We start from the raw sequence: 20,632 nt of genomic DNA, 5'->3' as shown, positions 1-20,632 counted from the left end.
CATCTTAGTCTAAAAGATTTTGCTTCTTGAATTATGTTACAATATATATATTTTTTTATTTTAAATATGTGTACACGTGTAGTACACAGATTTAAAATAATAATAAATTTTATATATACATATGTGCATTATATATCTATTTTTATCATTTACAGTATTTAAAATATGTATCAATTTAGAATTAACAAAAGTCATGTTCAAACACATTAAATATTATAAACATCAAACTTAACTGAAGCGATTGTAGAAATTCTTTTTCCCTGCATATTCCACATATCACGTTACAGCTGAAAGAATTTTGTCAACGCTCAACGTAATATAAACCCCTCAAGGGTTTTATCTGCACTGAGAGACACGAATAGAATAGAGCATTCAGTACGTTCCAAAAACAAACGTTTCACACTTGAAAGACTCTATTTAACAATTTTTTTTCACCTAATAACAATTTTGTATTAAAAAGGAGACAAAAAACAAGGAAGGAAAATGAAAAAAAAGAGAAGAAAAAAAAGAAATGCATTCAGTGGATGTAACAATATATAGATATATTCGACAATAACTGCATCTGCAATTACGTTATTAAATATATATTATTCAAATTAACTTTTATAAAACAATCAACAAGTTAACAGTTACATCCCACGAATGTTGATCGCATATAACATCTGGAAAAAGAAAAAAAAACAGAAAATAAAATTTATCAACGTAAAACTTTAGGACTGGAAATCTTTTCACACTTGGCGACCAAATGTCAGGTAAACGATTATTTCCAGATTGCGTAACTTTACGTGTCGAGCGGCAACACGTGCTCTGGACACTTTTCCCTTTCCTAAAATTTTACACTGCAAAAAGAACATAAAACTATTAAATTCTCTAGTAACAATCGGAAGTCGATGATCAAGTCTTCGAAATTAACTTCAATACGTAAACACATTTAATTAAATTTTATAAATTCAGAAAAAAAAAAAAAAATAAAAGATAAATGAAGAGTTAAGCACCGCGTATTTATCTAACTAAATTCGAAAAAAAAAACAATTGCGATTTTATTTTCACGAGTTACAAGTGAAAATTCGTCGATGGTGACGTTTATTCTTTTTTCGGCGCCACCGCTTGCTTGGCTTGATGAGCCTGCAATACGGCCACGGCTTCCTCCACCTTAGCTTTGAGGGATTCGCTATGCTCCAGCATATGTAACAATTCGCTATTATCGATTTCTAATAACATGCCGGTGATCTTGCCGGTCAGTTGCGGATACATGCATTGAATCAAATGGAATAACCGTTCCCCTAACATCTGCTTTTGCTCTTGCGGAGGTGCCGCGGCCAGCATCGACGCGGTCAGCGGTTCTTGGCCTTGAATGTGTACCGCTTGCTGCACAGAAGGGCCACTCGGAGTAGGCATAGCCATGGCCGCTTGTGGTGGGTTCCGCATATTTGGCGTATACTTGTAATTTGCTGGACCTCTCTGACCAGATGAAACGCCGACTGGTCCGGCCATGGAACGGCTCTGCATGTTGGCACCACCAACCGCTTGTTGACCTAAAACGGAAAGTTCGTTAGTTCTAATTTACGCTAAAAATTAATGTAATAATTAACTTATCGTACTAAAATTATTATAATCGTATATCTAATAAAAAACATGCACAAATATAATTTTATATATTACTTTTAAGCTATCTACGGTTTTTAAATTCAAATATAAAGTTTTGTCGATAATATTTTTTTTTTTAATAGCTTGTAAAATACCAGAATTAAAATACCCTGCTTATGTATGCTGTAACAATATGAACTACCTGTAATAGGTCTCGCAGGCAAGTTACGCAAATTATTAGCCTGCGTAGGACCGCGTGGCGCCGTTCGGAACGGTGCGGTTTGCATCGACGTGAACCCAGAGGTACCAGTTTGTGCGTTCGGTCGTACTTGATTCGGTTGGGCCGCCCAGCGTGGTGTCGCGCGGATCTGCGTCATTTGAGCGGGTCCGAAGAACCGCTGCGGCTGCGGTATCGTGGGTACGAAATAACTGCCGGCGTTGTTGGGTTGGAATATCTGACCCATTTGCTGCATACGCACATTTGCCATACGCTGCATGTATTGAGAAGCAAGATGCGCTTTACGGTCCTCTTTACGTTGCGCTAAGGCAACGTAAAGAGGCTTAGAACCTACGATGCGTCCGTTCATTTCGGTAACTGCCTTAGTGGCTTCCTCCGGCTGAGAGAAGCATACGAAACCAAAGCCTTTGCTGCGTCCCTCCTCCATCATCACTTTCGCAGACGTGATCGTGCCAAACGGTGTGAATTCTTTTCGAAGGCGTTCGTCGTCGATCGTGTCGTCAAGATTCTTTACGTATAAATTCACGCCTTGATAACGATTCAGGCGCTCGATCTTTAGCTGCTCAAACTTCCGCTTGAGCTCCTGCTGCCTTTCGGCTTTTTTCTGCGCTCGCCCGACGTACATACATTTACCTTCGGCGATCTCTTTGCCGTTCAGTTCGAGCACCGCTTGTTCGGCGGCATCCGGATCCTCGAACGCGACAAATCCAAACCCGCGCGATTTGCCGTCGTCTTTGCTCATTACTTTATGGCTTGTGATGACACCGTACTTCTCGAACATTTCTCTCAACTTCTCATCGTTCATATCCTCGCCGAAGTTCTTTACGTATACGTTCGTGAACAGTTTGGCTTTTTCTCCCAGTTCTTTCTCGCGTTCTTTGCGAGGAATGAATTTTCCAACGTACACCTGCAAGAATATTAATTTGTCAGAAAAAAAGAAAAGCGACGTTACATCAATGAACAGTTATACGATTTTAATCTCAGCTGAATAAAGTAAATGTTAATTTACCTTTTTGCCGTTTAGCAACATCCCGTTGACCTTATCAATCGATTTGTTAGCAGCTTCCTCAGTTTCAAAGTGTACAAAACCGTAACCCTTTGACGCACCGGTTTCATCTTGCGCAACTTTGCAACTCAATATATTTCCAAACGCAGAAAATGTGTCGTACATCGCTTTATTGTCTATGTTCTTGTCTAGGTTCTTAATAAATACATTTCCAACGCCGGACTTTCGTAGGGAAGGGTCGCGCTGGGACCACATTATCCGAATAGGCCGCCCTTTTATCATATCAAAATTCATGGTATCAAGGGCGCGTTCAGCTAAAACATAAGCAATTATAAATGTATTTATGAACACATATTACCCTTGTGAATGTCAAATAAAAATTTCAAAGAAAGCGTTATCGCTACTTTTATCAAATCAGGCCTCTTATCATTAAGTATACTTGTGCATATTCGTCATAATTGCTCTTGCCTAATATAAATTTGCAAAAACTTTATGTATATAAATTTTGAATAAAAAATTATATTAAGAATATATTAACAAAAGTATACATATTTATTTAAATTAATTTAACTTATAACTAATAAAAAAAAATTTTTTTAAAAAAAGAAAAGACTTATCACTGAAAGGCAAATAATAATTTCAATAAATTACGTAATACTCTTAGACAAATTCTTCCTTTCGTATCGCAAGTAAAAACACATTGATAAATCTGGCGAGACATTCCTCTAAATTGATAACAGAATTATTTTTATCAAGCCGGTAAAAAGATATTTATAATCGAAACACAATACAGAACAAATTATCATTCTCGGTAGTGAATCATTAACAATGGCATGCGACACCGAGACTCAAATTTGCATAATGTACAAAAGAACGGAATCAAAAGAGACTTCTACAAAGGGAAGAGTATATACGTTTGACAATGTGAAAAAATACGATAATTTATCAAATTCAGGTACATCTCCGAGGTGACGTTTGAAAGAAAAGTAACACTTATTCCTACATGACCATGTCTTTGGTCAACGCGTGACGAAGCAGAGAAAAGAAAAGGTCAAAAAAAAGGGAAAAAAATAGGTAAAAAAATAGGTAAAAAAAAAAGGAAAATTAATCCTTTCCTTCGCACGTGGTGGAGCCGTTTTAAAGGTTAACCATTATCACGCCCGAAGACGTGGATCCAACATGGTGGGCACGTTGGCGCGGCACGTGTGCAGCAGCAGCGGGCGGCCATTAAAGCGGTTGCCCACGTTGCGTCACCACGTTGACCGTCGCCACTACCACGTTGACCATTATCACGAGGACGGCACGGAACGCCGTGGTGACGATCGGGTTCGTCGGAAGCGATGACTCACCGTCAGCCGGCTGCTGGAAGTTGACATATGCGTAACCGAGCGAGCGACGCGTGATCATGTCGCGGCACACGCGGATCGACAGCACCGGGCCCGCCGACGAGAACTTCTCGAACAGCATCGCCTCGGTGATGTCCGTGTGCAGGTCGCCCACGTAGAGCGAGGCCATGGGGTAGTTCGGTGCACCAGGATTCATGGCGACGGCTGGTGGAACGTCGGCGGATCGCGTACCAACGGATTACGAATTTTCTTTTTTCTTCCCCCGGTTCCTCTTCGTTTCCGCTACCTCGCAATATGGCCCAGTTTCCTCCAGGAGGCCCCGCGACTTCGTCAAGTACTCCTCGTCGCTCGACACGTCTCACGTGGCACGATTTTCTCTTCTTTTTCTATTTTTTTATTTTTTTTTTTTTTATTTTTATGTCTTCCGCTTCTGCCTCGTGTTTATCTAAACGGATGTTCTCTTATAAAATTTTCTTTCTCTTTTTCGCTTTTTTTTTGTTTTATTTTTCTTTTTATATAAACGTAAGTATTTGTTACATAAATGAAGACCCTCCGTCTGGTATTTTTTAACGACGTTAACGGCCTCACTTACTTATCTTGGTTCGTACTCAGTTCTTCTCTTCCTTCTTCTTTTTTTTTTTTGTTTTCTTTTTTTAATCACCACGCTGTTACCCGAGGTTACGATGATTTTCGTCTACGGTTTTGCGATTTTTTTGGGTACGTTTTTTTTTTTAAAAAAGATTTTTTTTAACTTTTTTTGGGGGGGATTTTTCTAGAAGAGTTAGTTTCACGAAATTGGACGTAGGTTGTGTGGCCTATTTCTGAGGAAAGAGGTAACGCACACAACCACGCGTGAACACAAACTCCACTCTGACTGAGGCAGAAGAGCATCGCGCGGCTTCCTGCGCGTCCTTATATATCCAGGCCGCGCAACTACCATCGCGAATTTCCGGCGAAGTAGTTCCAGCGCCTCGAGCGCCTCCGCGCGATTGTCGAAAGGCCACCTCTGGCGCGACATTTTGAAATTAAACGTGTGCCGTTCGCACACCTTCATCTGGCAAGTTATTTAACTTCTCAAATGTATAGCTGGACCAATAAATTCTGAAATCGAGATAAAATTCAACAAATCTTGACGAAATCATAATGGCAGATAAACTCGAAGATATTAAATCAGCCACTTTGTAGTTGTTTAAACAATGTATTACCTTCTTGTAACTTTTAAATTTCTATTCGCTTTGGGGATAGTCTAAAAACAATACATTCAACAGGTGTAACGGCATCACATCTGCTGAACATTAACCATTTTTTTGTTTCCAAAGAAAAATTTATTACTTTATAATTTCAGGATCGAGTCTTTCCACAATTTCCGCCTTTTACAATAAGCAAACACAAGGAAAACATGACCACTGATTCAGAAAATATGATTACAGCTCCTCATATTCTAATAATATGCTGAATATGAAGATCTTTTTTTTTTTTTTAATTTTACATGATAAAAAGTGCATACATTTTTATACCTTCACAAACAATATCTCGCAACCGCTTACATTTTGAATAATAAATCCGCTACAAAAAAAAAAAAACATATAATGACACAACTAAACTGCATAAATTCAAAAAGGTAAAAAAAAAAAAAGGAAAAATAATAATGAAATGACATAATAATGTGTAAGTCAAATTAAATACAAAATTTGTCGAAACTTATTTCCCTTGTTATAAATAAGGATTACCGATAAGATGTTTATTCCTTTTTCGGCATAACCGCCTGTTTGGCTTGATGAGCCTGCAATACGGCCACGGCTTCCTCTACCTTGGCCTTCAGGGATTCTTTGTGTTCCAGCATGTGCAACAGTTCGCTGTTGTCGATTTCCAACAACATACCGGTGATCTTGCCGGTTAATTGTGCATGCATGCTTTGGATCAGAGGGAATAAGCGTTCTCCAAGCATTTGCTTTTGCTCTTGTGGCGGTGCCGCGGCCAGCATCGACGCGGTCAGCGGCTCCTGACCCTGGATGTGAACTGCAGGTTGTACAGAAAGACCGCTCGGTGCAGGTAGAGCCATAGCTGCTTGCGGCGGATTGCGCATATTTGGCGTGTACTTGTAATTTGTTGGACGGTTCTGAGCGGGTGAAACACTGACGGCTGATCCAGCCACAGAACGGTTTTGCATATTGGCGCCGCCAACTGCTTGGAGACCTAAAGACAATTGAATAAAATCGTGGTTATTATTGTACAATTATTTTTACTTGTTCTCGATTTTTTAAATTTCTTATTAATACCTGTAATGGGTCTCGCGGGCATGTTACGCAAGGTGTTAGCCTGCGCGGCAGGAGCACGTGGAGCCGCTCGGAATGGTGCAGCTTGCATCGATGTGAACCCAGGGTTGCTGGTCTGCGTATTCGGACGTACTTGATTTGGTTGCGCCGGCCAGCGCGGAGTTGTACGAATTTGAGTCATTTGAGCTGGTCCATAGAAACGCTGCGGCTGCGGTATCGAGGGTACGAAATAACTGCTGGCATTGCCAGGTTGATGGAATATTTGACCCATCTGTTGCATGCGCACGTTCGCCATGCGTTGTATGTACTGAGAGGCGAGATGCGCTTTACGATCTTCCTTACGCTGCGCCAAAGCGACATAGAGAGGTTTTGAACCTACGATACGTCCGTTCATCTCGGTGACCGCTTTGGTGGCCTCTTCCGGCTGCGAGAAGCACACGAAGCCAAAACCTTTGCTGCGTCCCTCCTCCATCATTACTTTCGCAGACGTGATCGTACCGAATGGCGTGAACTCTTTACGCAGACGTTCGTCATCAATTGTATCATCCAGATTCTTTACGTACAAGTTTACACCTTGATAACGATTCAAGCGCTCGATCTTCAGCTGTTCGAATTTCCGTTTAAGCTCTTGCTGGCGCTCAGCTTTCTTCTGAGCTCGTCCGACGTACATGATTTTACCTTCAGAAATCTCTTTACCGTTCAACTCGAGCACTGCTTGCTCGGCAGAGTTCGGATCCTCGAAAGCGACAAATCCAAATCCGCGTGACTTGCCGTCATCCTTAATCATCACCTTGTGGCTAGTGATGGTCCCATATTTCTCGAACATTTCTTTCAATGCATTGTCGGTCATTTCTTCGCCGAAATTCTTCACGTACACATTCGTAAACAGTTTAGCTTTTTCACCCAGCTCTTTTAGACGTTCTTTACGTGGAATAAATTTCCCAACGTACACCTATAAATGTACACAATTAAAAAAAAAGAAATTACTTGACATCAAATTTATATATACATATAGGATGTCTCAACTCATATGACAATGTTTTTAAAAGTAGACAGGTCTTTTCACCCAATCCGCACATTGTCATATAGTAAGACATTCTGTAGTTTAACTGTTCTATAACAGACTACATTGTAATTAAAAAAAAATCTTAATGAATAAAAAAAACGCTATTTTACCTTTTTGCCATTTAGCAACATTCCGTTGACTTTTTCAATAGACTTGTTAGCCGCCTCTTCAGTTTCAAAATGAACAAAGCCGTAACCTTTTGATGCGCCAGACTCGTCCTGCGTAACCTTGCAGCTCAATATATTTCCAAACGCGGAAAATGTATCGTACATCGCTTTATTGTCTATGTTCTTGTCTAGGTTTTTAATAAATACATTTCCGACGCCTGACTTGCGTAGAGATGGATCGCGCTGGGACCACATAATCCGAATAGGCCGTCCTTTAATTATGTCAAAGTTCATGGTATCAAGAGCGCGTTCAGCTGAAACATAAATATTTGTAAGTATATTTAGTAAGTAATAATACTATTTTTGTAAAGGTTAAACATTTCGTATATTTTTAACCATTTCTTGCCGCTGTTGACTGGCAAAGTTTATCGTCTCACATCATTAAATAAATTTACATGTGTATACAATTGTTCTTGCAACTGTCCAAAGTTATTAAATTAATTTAGCGTTTGCTAAATTTAATGTACATTATTTTTAAATTTAATTACAATTAAATATATTTTGCAGTAGATATTAAAAAAAGAAAAAAATGTTTCTGTTTTGTCATTTGCATACAAGACTTAAGTGAGAAGAAGGAGATTGTCTTTTATCTTTTCCACTGGAATTTTAGCCTGAGGTAAAAACTTGAAGTCAGGTAGAAAACTAAAGAAACCGAAGTTTCATTAAGCCCCTGCCCTTTTCTTTCATAAAAAAAAAAAAAAAAAGAAATATGCTTTTGTCCACTTTGAAGATAACAAATATGTAAGTTTCTTTGAAGTCTTATACAATGGGTTTTCATTTTGGATTTGGATACCTGAAAAGAAATTTATGCGAGACACATTTCAGATTTACTTAAAAAGAAAGTACATGCGAAACAAAAGATATTCGATAGACGTGTTTACCGAATCGAAAGTTCCTCAAGTTTTCTAAAAAAAAGAAAAAAGCCAATTTTGCGTGCGAGAGGAAAAAAATATCGAAATTAAATAATAAACTCACGAGAATAAAATATTTTATCTAAAAATACTCTTTCTATTAATTTAAATTAAATTTCTACAATTAGAAAAAAAAAAAAATTTTAGATATTTTTTCTCCACGTGTGTGTACGCGAGGGGAGGGGGGGGAATTTGCGCGCGCGCGTGTGTGTAGCGTGTGCGATTACACATTTCTTTATTTTCTGCCGATTAAATTTTCCAACATTTCATAACTCTACTTCGTGCACTGTATTAAATAACAGATATATATTTCAAATTTTATATTTAAAACAAATGAATTTAATTCCCTACTTCAGGTTTAACAAACAATATGTTTCTAACGCGCGCAAAAAAAAAAAAAAGAAAAAGATAAAAAAAAAAAAATTATCTTTCCCACCTACGATAAATCACACGAACCGTTTACCATTTATCTATAAATAAATTTATCCGGTAATCAACCTTAACGACATATTGGATTACGCGTTAGCGGCAGAGAATTGCAAATTGAAATGCAATCAATTCGAGCGATAACGGACCGAGGCGATTCGATTACGCCAGATTTTAATCTTCAGATCCGCCGTTCTTGCAACGTGGGTTCTACGTGGTAAGCAACAAAGTAGCGACGCGAATTCAATAAAGCGCGCGTCGGCGCGGCCATGTGTCCCATGTGAGGCAGCAGCAGGTGGCGATTTACGCGGACCGACGCGATGCGTTGATCTCCCATCAACCGTCACCATCATTAATAGCACAATGGCAGAATGGGCATGCGACTGGCGATAAAAGTAATGCGTAATTACCGTCGGCGGGCTGCTGGAAGTTAACATACGCGTAGCCGAGCGAGCGACGGGTAACCATGTCGCGGCACACGCGGATGGACAGCACTGGGCCTGCCGACGAGAATTTCTCGAACAGCATCGCCTCGGTGATGTCTGTGTGCAGGTTGCCTACGTAGAGCGAGGCCATGGGGTAGTTGGGGGCTCCTGGATTCATGGCGAAGGTTGCCGAAGTCTCTCACTGGGAAAAGGGATGACGGGATCGACGTTCCTCCTCGTTTGCGCGACGCTTTGCTCGTCCTCCTTCCTCCTCTGCTCCTCGCCACAAGATCGCTGATGCGTCTTCCCGAGCACGTTTTCTTCCTCGACTATTTCCTCTCCCGCGTACGACTCACGCGTGCAGGTATCTTAGTTTTCCGTTTTTTTTTGTTTAGTTTAGCTTCGTTTTTTTTTTTTGGGTTTTTTTGTTCGTGACTACAGGTATGCGCTGCAGTTTCCGTTTCTGCGAAGACGACTTTCACCCTCCAAGTATTTGCCTCCCTTCGTACCGTCTATCGCCACACCAAGGTCACGATGGTTGTAGTCGACGGTTTTAGACAACGGTTTTGCGATTTTTTTGTTTGTCTCACACTGCCTTTTTCATAAATTTTTCCTTTTTTTTGGGATTTTTTATTTTTTTTTTTTTTTTTTTAAGAGAGAAAGTTTCACGAAATGGACATAGGTTATGTGGCCTATATTCCCGAGGAAAAGTAAACGCACACAACGAACGCGCGACGCGAACACAACCTCACTGTGATGGCGTTTGGTCACCTCGGCGTCTTGTGCGCACTTATATACATGCTCGAAGGTTGGAACACGCACGTACGACAGTCACCAGCGAAATAGTTGCCCTCTACCGTGACTTTCGTCAACGTCACCAATTACGTTCCGAAATTTATTACAAAATGTCCGGGTTCGGCTTTAAGTTTAATTTTCAATGCGAGCCAATCAGGATGAGTCTCGTACGCGATCCAGTATGAAAAACTGTGAGCTTTCTCAATTATTAATTTTTTTCTTTCTCTCTGCAATTAATTTAGAATTGTCTAATCGCGTTTGCATTTCGGTGGAAGACCTGAAACTGTCGAATATAATTAACTGTTAAAAAACCAATCAGATCGAGGGATGACAGCAAACCGCCATTACATTTTCCGTGCATTGGTTTGCCCGATCGCGAGTCCAACGGCTTCTGTCAGAATTTCTCTGTAGAAAGCGGAACGTCGCGTCTTCTAAAATGAGCAGGCAAATGAATCAGTTAATCTGTAAGTAGCTAATTTTACCTTTCAATTAATTCTTGAGTTTAATTTATTCTGTACAACTGATCGTTAAGGGAGATGTTTCTTACATAATGCATTCATTTCTTTCAGCCATCGGATTCAGGAAATGGTGCTACAATGCCAGTGGATTCAACAAATACGGTAATAAAAAATGATATTTTTACTCTGTCGATTTGTGTTGCACGAAAGTGAGGTAATTTTTTTTTTTATACTAACCTTATTATTGACGAGGACACGCAAAGCTGACATTTTTATTAGTTTCTTTTTATTGTGACAAGCGTTTAATACGTTTGATACGTTTGATATTAAATGTACAAAAATTACTTTGGCGTCAGTTTTATCACATAAAATAATAGTTATCTATTTTCAGGTTTATGGAGGGATGATCTTCTCCATGAAAATAAAGATGTGGAGGAAGCTCTGAGACGCCTACCTCAAGAAATTGTCGATCAGCGCAATTTTCGTATAATAAGAGCTGCACAATTGGATTGCAATAAAAGACTTCTGCCTGAGGAACAGTGGACTAAATATGAAGAGGTTATCAGATATCAATCTTTATAAATTAATTAATATTTTGCTCTAATAATAATGCAATCAGTTTAAAGCTTTTTTTTTCAGCAAGTAAAAGAATAATATTTTTGCAGGATGTAAGATACCTCAAGCCATACCTTGACGAAGTTATAAAAGAACGCGAGGAGAAAGAGGCATGGGAGGCATCATGAATTGTAGAAATTAGAATGATTATTAGCGCAATATAACAAAGTGTGTCTGTTCTTTAATGCACTTTTTTTGCGAAGAAGAGCTGGTCTGTACATACGTATGATATATATATATTAAATAAATTACATTTGTTTGGTCAAAATAACAATAAGTAAGCAGCAATATCCTTCACATATTTGCATTGCAATATCCATCTGATATCCTAAATGACCACTGCGAAATAAATTAAGATAAAAATGTATGTTAGGAGGATACAGACTTTAAAAGCTATGTACATAATACAACATTGTTATTGTTTAATTATCATAATGTCTCTAAATGATTCGTCATTCATTATGTGAAAGACATTAAATAGTTTACAGATAAACGTGAAAATAATTATTTTCATGTTTATTTGCTACTAATTTAATATCCCGTATGTAAATGTATGTTATTAATCATTTAGATGGTGCACGTGATAATTAAATAATAATAAGTGACAAGAACGATAATGACGTTAATACTTTTCATGTTCAAGTTGAACGGGAACGAAAATGGAAAACGTAGGACAACGCAGCAGCATCGATTCGTATGAAACAATAAGTATATTTTCAAGAATTGGCAAGATATATTGATAGAAGCACAACGAAATCGATTTTCCTTAATTTTTAAATGAACATTCAAGAACAGACTTTAAATGACGAGATGGATTTCAAGATCACAAGGGTAATTTAACAAGTGTCTTTCTCTTTGATATAATAAAAAAAATGCATTAAAGTCAAGTTTTCTAAATTGATTAATTTTTTTGCTATTGAATAATAAATATTAAATTTTATATCAATATTTTTTTTAACTTTCGTTAATTCTGAAGTTAACATTTTAATATAATTAACGTATCAGTTTTCCGACTTTTTCCTCAGTATCCATGGCCGAGCATTTTACATACCGGAGGTGCGAGGGAAAAAAAAAATATTAAGGGTAATCGAAGACGCTTAAAATAAGATTCGACTGGACCAGATTTTTGTCCACGTAGATCGTCCATTGATCGCCATTTAGTTGCATCATCCCCCTGCATATGTGCAGCACGCGTTTCGCGGGCAAATCGACGGATCAATATCTCACCCCCACGCGGAGCTAAACCGAGCGGCATCGCTGAGAAGAGCGTGCGGCCGCTAAAAGTTTCGAGAACGCCGTCGTGATTGCACGTCGTCTCGCGGATGACAAGAGTGCTGCTGATTTTGCTGGTGATTCCGCGGTTCTCTTAAACGTGAGTGTCACCCTCAAATACGAGCGAGTACGCGTCCGCCGGATGAGCACGCGTGACCAACGTCTCGCCAGCAACGTGCCGAAGGACACGACACGCGCTGGCCAGCACGGAAAATGATTCGGATCATGGTAATTGAGTTTCTTTCTTCCACATTAAGTTGGCTCGAGCGCGTCAAGCGTGGCCGCTATTCTCGTTGGCCATTACTTTTCACCCCGAACAATTTTTTTTAGCCGAGGCATTTATTTCAAAATCACCATCGCTTTGCACCCGGCAATCCAACCGACGACTATTCCCCGACGGGACTTTTCGGAATGAAAGGAGAGAATTAATTGGCGACACAGTTGCGGCATTTTTTTTTCCGTTCGCGGGCTGGTCAGAAATTAAATACGTATCTCGTCGTGAATTATCGAGCATTTTAGCGAACACGTCACGGGGGTTGGAATTCTGCGTTCAGTGAGCCTCGTCGTTTCGGGAGATTTTTTATGAGGGTAACACAGCTGGAATTTGGAATACGAATTTTATGCTGATTTTAAGGCTCATGACGACATGCCATCGGTTTCCATGTCGCTGCATAGTTCAAAGATCGAATTGTGGTGGATGACTCAAGGGTCGCGTCCAAAGGGCACACGAGGCATCAGTTAGACGACTGCACTCGTCTCATTTTGGTGTTTCGTGACATTGATTTCTCGAAGTGAGATTTAGGAGAAATTGTGAACAGCATTGGAAAAGAAGGTGTCGTAAGATCGGGGACGATACGAGAACAGTTTTCGTGAGAATCTCGTGGATGGAAGAGGAAAGGGAGGGAATTATAGTTGGAGTATAACGATCGAATAATACTCGGAAGGTGCATGCAATACTGCATTTAGCATACCGGCACTATCAGCTTATATTTCACTTCGGAAGGAAAAATTTGTCGCAACTTACACTAAAAACCTGCTTTCCTCTAAAAATTAAGATATTCTTGTTATTGATTATTGAATACTATTGGAATTAATTAGGTGAGGATTTTTTTAATTAATTTAATTTTAATAAAAATAAAAATAATTTAAATTTGATTTTTGAGAAGAGACATACGCAATTTTTTTTTAATACTTATTCTTTTAAATAAAACTTGAAATATATTCTTTTAAAATTTTAATTCTGCAAAAATCTTAAGTTTTAAATTTTTCTGAAAAGATTAATCGAAAAAAATAATTATGATTAAACAAAAAAGACAATTCTTATTAAATATAAATATAAAATATAAATTTTGGCTCCCTGGAAATCTTTCGGGATTATAATATTAATAGAAATTTATATACGGTACCTTGTGGATGAGATAATAAAATATTTTGTGCAATTTGTACAGATGCGGGGAATACAGCGACCGGTGTGTTTCACACGACGAAAAAGGCTGATAGAGGAGCATCAAGAAGACACGAAGATTGTGCGTCACAATCTCGATCCCAGGAACATAACGATCGTTGCAAGAACAGTCAGCCAGTAACCATCTGCGCTTTTTTTTTTTTTTTCGAGTAAATTAACTCGACACAGTTGTGCATCGTTGACGTACGAATGTGCGATGAAATCACGATGTTAGATAGATCAGGTGCTGCGCCAAAACACTACCTCTGCTACATGTACAAAACTACTGAAGAATTGATCGTATTAGGGCTACAATGAAAAAAATATAGATACATTATTATATTATAAAAGAATTATATATATATACATTCATCCAAGTATATATAGAAAAGATATATTCTGATGGATAAGCGTTTACACACCGTATTGATATAACGTTCTGTATCAGAAAAGACTCTTCCTTGCCACGAGGCTCTTAAAAGTCGATTGACATTAATTGTTATGGAAGCGTTTAGGGATGAAACAACTAAAAAAGAATGATAATTTATGCCTATCAATTTTCTGATGGATGCGCACTTGTAGTAGAAGGATAATTGCGTAGAGGCATACACGCAACTACCACGCATCAAAAGCTCAAGCAGAATAAGTTTAAGTTAGAACCGAAAAAATGAGCATACCGTACGATGAGAATTTAATCTGGATAGTAGCGGTCGGCTTTATAGTGGCGTTCATCTTGGCGTTCGGCATCGGCGCCAACGATGTCGCCAACAGCTTCGGGACGAGCGTCGGCGCCGGAGTACTTACGATTATTCAAGCATGTGCTTTAGCGACTGTCTTCGAGATCGCTGGTGCTGTTTTGATAGGATACAAGGTACGTATTGAGATTACGTCGGTTGTGAAATTTATCTTAGCTTTTTCTAGGCTTCGATTCCCGGGCGAGATTCGCTAACGTATATCTTGAAATAAATTTACAGCTTCTGAAAACTGTTCTCACTTTGCCGTTTACTTTTTACTTGCAGGTATCCGACACGATGCGAAAAGGTATACTGGATGTTTCGTTGTACGAGGGCCACGAAAAGGAGTTGATGCTAGGGGCGTTATCTAGTTTAGCTGGATCTGGTATCTGGCTACTATTGGCCACCGCGTTACGACTTCCAATTTCTGGTACGCATTCCATTGTTGGTGCTACGGTTGGATTTTCACTCGTGTGCCGGGGTACTGCCGGGGTTAGTAGCAGCACGACGCGTTACGATTGCATTACGTAGTGTACGTTTACGAATGTAATAATTTAACAATGAATTGTATAATATTGTAGGTGAGGTGGATAGCTCTCGCTCATATAGCGGCGTCCTGGTTTGCCAGTCCTATACTCAGCGGGATTGTGTCTGCTAGTATTTTTTGGATTCTGAAAAAATCTGTGCTCCAGTCTAGCAAGCCATTTGAACAAGGTCTTCATATTCTCCCCGTAGTATACGGTTTGACCGTTGCTATCAATATTATGTCAATTGCACTTGACGGACCTAAACGTACGTATTAAAATGTGGAAAATATATTTTTGGTGACCGATATTGCATGCAATACTTTTTTCTATCTTTAATTATTTTCTTATTTAAAATAATTTTTCTTTTTTTTTTTATATGTTAGTACTAATGATGGACAAGATGCCGTGGTGGATTAGCTTGATAATTGCCCTGCTGGCGGGCAAATTTGCTGCATTAATTGTATACATGTGTGTGGTACCGCGGATGAGAATGAGGATACTGTTAGAATCGAACGGCAATGACGAGAAGACAGCTGTGGCGATGGGTGCGCACTACGGCCCCTGCCAAGAAAACAACGAGACGACGGCGTTGTCGGTAATCTCGGAGGGTCCTTGCGGAAGTAGCAACGGTAACGCGAAGGCCGACCTGGCGCCGAAGTTACGCGGTAACAGTAGCGAAAGCCCGTTACTGATGGTCGCCCAGGCGGACGCGGAAAACGCGCAGATGAACGGAATGATGGACGAAGAGCAGCCAGAAGTATCGAGGCTGTTCGCATTCTTGCAAGTGCTCACTGCAACATTCGGCAGCTTCGCACACGGTGGCAACGACGTTAGTAACGCGATCGGGCCACTGATCGGACTTTGGGCGGTATACGCAGAAGGTTCGGCTCGACAGGAAGCCGAAACACCTATACTTATATTACTGTACGGCGGCCTAGGTATTTCCACGGGACTGTGGGTGTGGGGACGCAAAGTCATACGAACTGTGGGTCAAGATCTGGCTCGCATTACTCCTACGACCGGATTCACTATAGAGGTAAATTACGCGATTCTCGGAGTTGATTATTTTCAAAGAATTCTGTCTAAAATATTTTAAAAAAAATTAAAAAATAAACTTTTTGATGGCAGGTGGGTGCCGCGGTGACGGTTCTGTTAGCAAGCAAAGTCGGTCTACCGGTGTCGACGACGCATTGTAAAGTGGGATCGGTAGTGTGTGTAGGATGGGCCTCACGTGGCGGCGAGGGAGTGTCGTGGAAGCTATTTCGCAATATTGCGTTTGCGTGGCTAATCACCGTGCCGATGGCCGGCTGCCTGTCCGCCGGGTGCATGGCCATTTTCCGTGAATTAATTAGTTTATGATCTTTTGCAGCTATGAATGACTGAAGGCGCTTTAGTCGCAAATAACCATCCAAATACTGCTGTTGTCAATAAATTCTGAACAAATAAATGGTCAAAGAAAATTAATTTCATTAGCTTTGTTGAAATCCATGTAGTGGAACCACGATCCTTTCCGCGAGGGTGAACTTTTATCTACCGGCGATACTGCTATGCGACGATAAGGGGTTAATTGGTTAAATCGATAAACAGTTGCGTTGTTATAGAGATAGAGTTCAATCTGGAAATCAGCGAGGGAGCCGTGAATCGATTGACAGTGAATATGTCGGCGTTCTAGCCGGACAGACGTTCTTTTTACACGATATTTCGTCGGTGAAATATGGCAAATTTACCCCTTCTGCCGGGATACACCTTCCGAGACGTTAGCGTAAGTAACTTAAATATTGCAACGCCACTTTATCTATTTCCATATCACTGATGAAATTATAATTTAAAATATTGCGTGGGTTATTGATTCTAAGGGGTATATTCAAAAATTGATACCTTGACTGCATTGATGACGACGTATTGACCAAATCTCATCGTTTCGTAAGGTCAAGGATTACAAATTGCCGCACAAGCTCGACATTTTAAACGGTTTTCCTGTAGTACGCGATACCAATTACGGCATCGGAAGGAGATTAACGGATACAGCGTCTGTCCGATATGCCAAAGGTTTAGATCCTGTAGAGTAAGTATTATGAACCTTTCCATTTGAAATCGTCGTGTTGTATTGATGTTAACTGTGTTATAAAATAATGACGTACGTACAAAGGCAATTAAATTAATTATTACAATTATGAACGGTAATTGTGACTGTAAATTTAACTCACCGATTGAATCGTTCTGTAAAATCATATTTTATCGCAATGATTTCCCATTTATTGAGTAATTAAAATAATTCATGTCAATAAGTGTAAAATGATTTTGTGTTTCAATTAATGCAACTAAATCTTGGAAATAGTAATAAATAGCTGATTATCATAATTATCATTTTGTAGAGACAGAGAATAAATATTAAAGTATTAAGTAAAATATTAATTAAAGTATTAAGTAAAATATTAATTAAAGTATTAATTATTATAGTTTCTGGTCCTTATTTAATTTTTATTATTTTCAACAGGTACGATGTATCGTCAATTTATAATCGAGTGCCTTGCTATACGTACCGGCAATTTGTACCACACCACGCGCTGTTCGCCCAAAAGTGTCTTCGCTTCAAGGCTTTCTTTTGCCAGGAAGTTATCAAATCCCCAGACGAACGTTATCGTGTTCGTCACGTAGACATTATCTACTATCTCGAAGACGATACGCTTTGCGTGATAGAGCCCGTGGTAAAGAATGCTGGTTTCCAACAAGGCAAGCTAGTGAAACGCGACAAAATTTCAAAAAATGCCAAAGGAGATCTGTTCACCTGGAAAGATTTCAATGTCGGGATAGACGTTCGTACGTATCTTTATCTATTCTTCTCTCTTTGATCAAGTAAAAAAAAAAAAAAATTTTTTTAAACACCGTGCACTTACCTTAGATGCGTGCAATATATCAATGTTAAAATAAAAAGTTTCTTTTAGACATTTATGGTGTGGTTTATCGCATCGTCGACTGCGATCCTTTTACCAGAGAGTTTCTGACGAGTCAAGGCATCGACGTCGGCGAAAAGGAGAGTCTTCCTGCGGATCCTTATACGGAGCAGCGCGATGCCAAATGTGAAATACCGACGGAAGTCAGACGAGAAGCAGGCGATGATTCCAGGCGACGTTTCCTGGAGTACGATCGCATGGTGTTGTCGTTCGATGCCACGTGGAACGGCGATCGCTACCGAGTGATGTATTTTTTGGCGGACAACACCGTGGCGATTCGCGAAATTCACAAGCCTAACGATGGTAAAGATCCCGTGGCGATGCTGCTGAAACGAATGCGCGTGCCTAAGGACTGGCAGAGTCTGCCGTCTTGGCACCCGAGTATCTATATGGAATACGGAGATCTCGAGATGAAGTATTGCACGCCGCAAGATTTTAAAGTAAGATCTGGTTGATTAATTTGGTCTACTTTTAATCTCGCGTTTTAATTGATGATATAGTTCAAATAATATAAAATATAATTTAAAAACTCGACTAGTTTCAAAGCTCAAGAAACAAAATCGTTTTTGTATATTTTAAAGAGTCAAAATTATGTTTTTACTTGATTTTTAGGTGGGCGAAGCTATCCTTATATTCGGACGACGGTTTCTGCTGCACGACTGCGACGCTTTCACGCGGAAATATTACTCTAACGTGTTGGGTGTATCACAACCAGATGCGATACCGATTCTCGATAGAATGAAAGTGCCGTCACCGGTAAAGTTCGAGGTACCACCCTGTACGACGCTCGGCACTCCCGAGAACACATACAGCAACTCTTTGTCGTTCACATCGATGTCACCCAAGAAGAACGTCATCCGCCATCTGATGAACTTTCCGAAGAAATTACGTTACTCCGCGCAAATGGACACTGCGTATCCGGAGGACGAAGATCGTAATTTCGTGTTAGAGTACAGCCTGAGCGACGGCACCATTCAAATCAACGAAATCGAGAAGCGTAATTCTGGTCGACAAGAGGGCCGTTTTTTATCCTTCAGACTGATTCCGAAGCCGTCCGCGAGGAAGGACAATCCGGAATACTATACGCCACAGGATTTCTTCATTGGCGCGCGCATTAACGTATACAATCATCGTTTCGTTATTACCGGCGCTGATCTGTTTGTGTATCACTACGTTGAAGCAAACCGTGACAAGTTCTGCGAGGAAGTCCGGGACAATCTGCGCAATTATTTTTTTCAGCAGGGTATGTTACAGGACGATGTAGACATTGAAACTAAAAAAATACAAGAAAGAGAAGATGAACGAAAGCTTTTCGTGGATGATGTAATCGCGAAAAATGGGGAGGATGATATTAATGCGAACAAATGCATCGACAAAAAATTCGACGATTGGTCATAAAGAATTAATAGCTTAATTAATTTTAACGCATTAATGAATTTATCGGGGTTTTCGATACTAATCTCTCCATCGATTTAAACTTATAAAGCTTGCTAATAAATTTTACATTAATTTTTGTCGTCCTTTATAAAAATAATACTGCCATATATATAGAGCAATTCTGAATAATATTAACAAAAAGTTATTTGCTTGAAAGAAATTTAGAATTGATATTTTTTTAAGTTAGAAGTAAAGCATTATAAATTATTTTTTTTAGCCGAGTATTATACGAGATGTCTGAAATAAAATTTTTAATCTGAAAAATTATATATTATTTTATAAAATTTGTAATCATTATTGAATATCAAATTAAAACGTTTGGACGAACGAGTGTAAAGAAAGTTGTGAGATGGGCGCGGCAGGAGAGTATTTTTTAGAGGAGATAAGCGAAATCAGGGCGCGACGATAGGTGAACGGCAAGAGATGACTGTAAGGTGTAAGTGTCGCAAGCTTATCGTCGTGCGCTGACTCTGCCTGTCGCGGCCCATCTCGCAGTTTTCTTTGCGCTCGTTCGCTCAGACCTTTTAATTAATTATTTGACAATAAATACAAATTTTACAAAATAATATCTGACTTTCCGTCTTGAATTCTTATTCCCTTCCCACAGTTTTCCGATTCTAAGTTTTATTTCGGACATCCTGTATAAATTAAAATAAAAAAAATTTATTTAAAAAATTTAGATTATTTTAATAGACTAATTTTATATACTTTAAATTTTTTATATAAAATTGTATGAAATTTAAAAACAAAATTTTATAAAACTCTTTAATTTAAAAATTTGTACAAAGTTTAAAAATTAAAATGTTTAATATATTATCGGAGCATTTTTTTTTTATTTATGCTAAAGAAACATCTGTTTCTTTAATTAAAGAACATGAATTTGTCTATATTATTCAATATCACTCACAATATAACGTTGCTATCGTTGCAAAGATGTTATCCTCTAAT

At 39.1% G+C, this 20,632-nt stretch overlaps 5 protein-coding genes across 6 annotated transcripts; 3 read left to right on the top strand and 2 right to left on the bottom strand.

The window, feature by feature from the left end:
• Positions 1-516: 516 nt before the first annotated feature.
• On the bottom strand, positions 517-5,052 carry LOC139110684 (polyadenylate-binding protein 1A-like). The gene is made up of 4 exons (XM_070670615.1): positions 4,181-5,052; positions 2,835-3,145; positions 1,790-2,732; positions 517-1,535 (listed from the first exon to the last, which is right to left on the bottom strand). Exons 1-4 carry the CDS (start codon positions 4,371-4,373, stop codon positions 1,084-1,086), a joined length of 1,899 nt encoding a protein of 632 aa, XP_070526716.1. The 5' UTR covers positions 4,374-5,052; the 3' UTR covers positions 517-1,083.
• A 427-nt stretch (positions 5,053-5,479) lies between these two features.
• LOC139110683 (polyadenylate-binding protein 1-like) lies at positions 5,480-10,224 on the bottom strand. Of its 2 annotated transcripts, XM_070670614.1 has the most exons (5): positions 9,434-10,224; positions 7,630-7,940; positions 6,457-7,405; positions 5,908-6,373; positions 5,480-5,743 (listed from the first exon to the last, which is right to left on the bottom strand). In XM_070670614.1, exons 1-4 carry the CDS (start codon positions 9,624-9,626, stop codon positions 5,919-5,921), a joined length of 1,908 nt encoding a protein of 635 aa, XP_070526715.1. In that variant the 5' UTR covers positions 9,627-10,224; the 3' UTR covers positions 5,480-5,743; positions 5,908-5,918. The 2 variants fall into 2 exon arrangements, with proteins under 2 accessions (XP_070526715.1, XP_070526714.1); XM_070670613.1 differs by having other exon boundaries at positions 5,480-6,373.
• Positions 10,225-10,553: 329 nt separating this feature from the next.
• Positions 10,554-11,593, top strand: LOC139110695 (cytochrome b-c1 complex subunit 7). Its single transcript, XM_070670638.1, has 4 exons — positions 10,554-10,707; positions 10,813-10,863; positions 11,093-11,259; positions 11,367-11,593. The coding sequence occupies exons 1-4, from the start codon at positions 10,680-10,682 to the stop codon at positions 11,442-11,444; spliced, it is 324 nt and encodes a 107-aa protein (XP_070526739.1). The 5' UTR covers positions 10,554-10,679; the 3' UTR covers positions 11,445-11,593.
• A 2,894-nt stretch (positions 11,594-14,487) lies between these two features.
• Positions 14,488-16,757, top strand: Napi-iii (Na[+]-dependent inorganic phosphate cotransporter type III). The gene is made up of 5 exons (XM_070670621.1): positions 14,488-14,903; positions 15,052-15,258; positions 15,348-15,558; positions 15,677-16,329; positions 16,422-16,757. Exons 1-5 carry the CDS (start codon positions 14,700-14,702, stop codon positions 16,650-16,652), a joined length of 1,506 nt encoding a protein of 501 aa, XP_070526722.1. The 5' UTR covers positions 14,488-14,699; the 3' UTR covers positions 16,653-16,757.
• A 250-nt stretch (positions 16,758-17,007) lies between these two features.
• Positions 17,008-20,510, top strand: LOC139110521 (EF-hand domain-containing protein 1). The gene is made up of 5 exons (XM_070670356.1): positions 17,008-17,055; positions 17,189-17,358; positions 17,791-18,113; positions 18,239-18,687; positions 18,860-20,510. Exons 1-5 carry the CDS (start codon positions 17,008-17,010, stop codon positions 19,643-19,645), a joined length of 1,776 nt encoding a protein of 591 aa, XP_070526457.1. The 3' UTR covers positions 19,646-20,510.
• The last annotated feature ends 122 nt before the right edge of the window (positions 20,511-20,632 follow it).

This window comes from Cardiocondyla obscurior, linkage group LG21 (genome assembly GCF_019399895.1).
Source record: "Cardiocondyla obscurior isolate alpha-2009 linkage group LG21, Cobs3.1, whole genome shotgun sequence".
Classification (NCBI taxonomy): Eukaryota; Metazoa; Arthropoda; class Insecta; order Hymenoptera; family Formicidae; genus Cardiocondyla; species Cardiocondyla obscurior.
This window is presented reverse-complemented; position numbering and strand designations above follow the sequence as displayed.